Here is a 1,393-nt window from a genome sequence, read left to right on the forward strand (position 1 = left end):
CCCGCCGCTGCTGTGGGACCAGGGGTGAGGGCAGTGTGGCTGGGCCATCCCACACCAGGCACTGGAGCCCAGCGTAGGCACCCACGGGATGCTTGGCCACCAGGTCATGTGGAGATGTCACCCTAAGCCAGGTGGCCTCTGCGGTCACCTCAGCTGTGACACGGGGCCAGCTCTGCCGAATGTCACCCAGTGCCAAGCTATAAATACCCGGGCAGGCACATGGGACTATATTTGCCTTTGAGTTTCCAGGTGAGAGTTCACCCAGTGCCATCCCATGTCCTCCAGACAGGGACTGTCCCCTGCATGAGGCCATGGTGGCCTTGGTGCCTTGGCACCGCTGTGAGGCCACCACGTGTAGGCAATGCCAAGGTGGCACTGAGCAACAGGGTGAGGGTCCCAGGGGGGCTTGGCACCCCGAGGTTCAGGAGATGGTGGGCACTCACCCAGCTCCTCGTCCGTCCCGGGGAGGTACCGATCCAGCAGCTCCTCCGATTTGCCCAGCACGGTGTCCACGCCTGTGGCCAGCAGCCGCCCCACACGGGTGCCCACCACGGCCCCGAGCACCGAGCGCGTCCTTGCCACCGCCCCACTCACCGTGCACGACACCAGCTCCCTGGTCCCGGCCACCACCTGGGAGGGGACAGCACAGGGACAGCTTGTGCCAGCTCCTCACTCAGCGCTGGAGCCCTGCCCGTGTCCCCCAGGTGACATTACCCTCTCGGGGGGCTGCTGCAGGATGGGCAGCTTCTCCTCCAGCTTGTCCAGCCCTTTGCAGGCAAATTCATTGGCAGTGGAAACTGGAGATGTGAAAATAGGTGGGTTTAGCACCCTGCTGCCTTGCAGGAGCTCTGCTAGGGCCACGTTTTGGGGTACCCCAAAACTTGTGGAGTGTTTCCCCTCCCATCCTCCAGCTTCTCCAGCCCTTTATTCATTGGTGATACAAACGGGAGATGTGAAACCAGGTCCTCCCTCTCCTGCTGCCTCACAAGAGCTCTGTGAGAGCAGTTTTGGGGTCCCCCAGCCCCCGTGGGGTGCTGTCCCCCCCGCACTCACTCTGGGGCTCCAGCCGGGTGAGGAGGGGCTGGGCCCCGCTCACTGCTGCTGCTGTCAGCGTCTTCACCCCCTTCTCGGCGGCGTCGCAGACGGAGCGCACGTACGGGTGGCTCTCCTTGGTGCAGGCGTAGGCCGAGGCCACGGCCCCGCAGGCAGAGCTCACCAGGGCCAGGTTGGCCACGCGGCTCACCACGCTCTGGGAGGGGGGGGACAGTAAGATGGGGTCCTCAGAGCCACCCGCAACCCCCCTGAACCCTCTGTGCACCCCTACCTGCACCTCCAGCTCTGCCTCTGCCGGCACCGCGGCGTTTTCGGCTGACATGGCAGAGGGCGGCGGCGC

The 1,393-nt window shown here is 65.0% G+C and overlaps 1 protein-coding gene across 1 annotated transcript in view; it reads right to left on the minus strand.

Annotated features, from left to right (window-relative positions):
* LOC108448686 (perilipin-3-like) overlaps positions 1-1,387 on the minus strand; it is a 2,815-nt gene extending 1,428 nt beyond the window's left edge. Inside the window, exons 1-5 of the mRNA XM_017742470.1 lie at positions 1,325-1,387; positions 1,054-1,249; positions 715-797; positions 227-630; positions 56-170 (exon numbers count right to left, since the gene is read on the minus strand). Of these exons, the coding sequence (XP_017597959.1) occupies positions 56-170; positions 227-630; positions 715-797; positions 1,054-1,249; positions 1,325-1,375 (849 nt within the window). The 5' untranslated portion in view covers positions 1,376-1,387. The remainder of the gene's footprint in view (positions 1-55; positions 171-226; positions 631-714; positions 798-1,053; positions 1,250-1,324) is intronic.
* Between the last annotated feature and the right edge of the window lie 6 nt (positions 1,388-1,393).

Source organism: Corvus brachyrhynchos, unplaced genomic scaffold (genome assembly GCF_000691975.1).
Source record: "Corvus brachyrhynchos isolate BGI_N302 unplaced genomic scaffold, ASM69197v1 scaffold158, whole genome shotgun sequence".
Taxonomy (NCBI): domain Eukaryota; kingdom Metazoa; phylum Chordata; class Aves; order Passeriformes; family Corvidae; genus Corvus; species Corvus brachyrhynchos.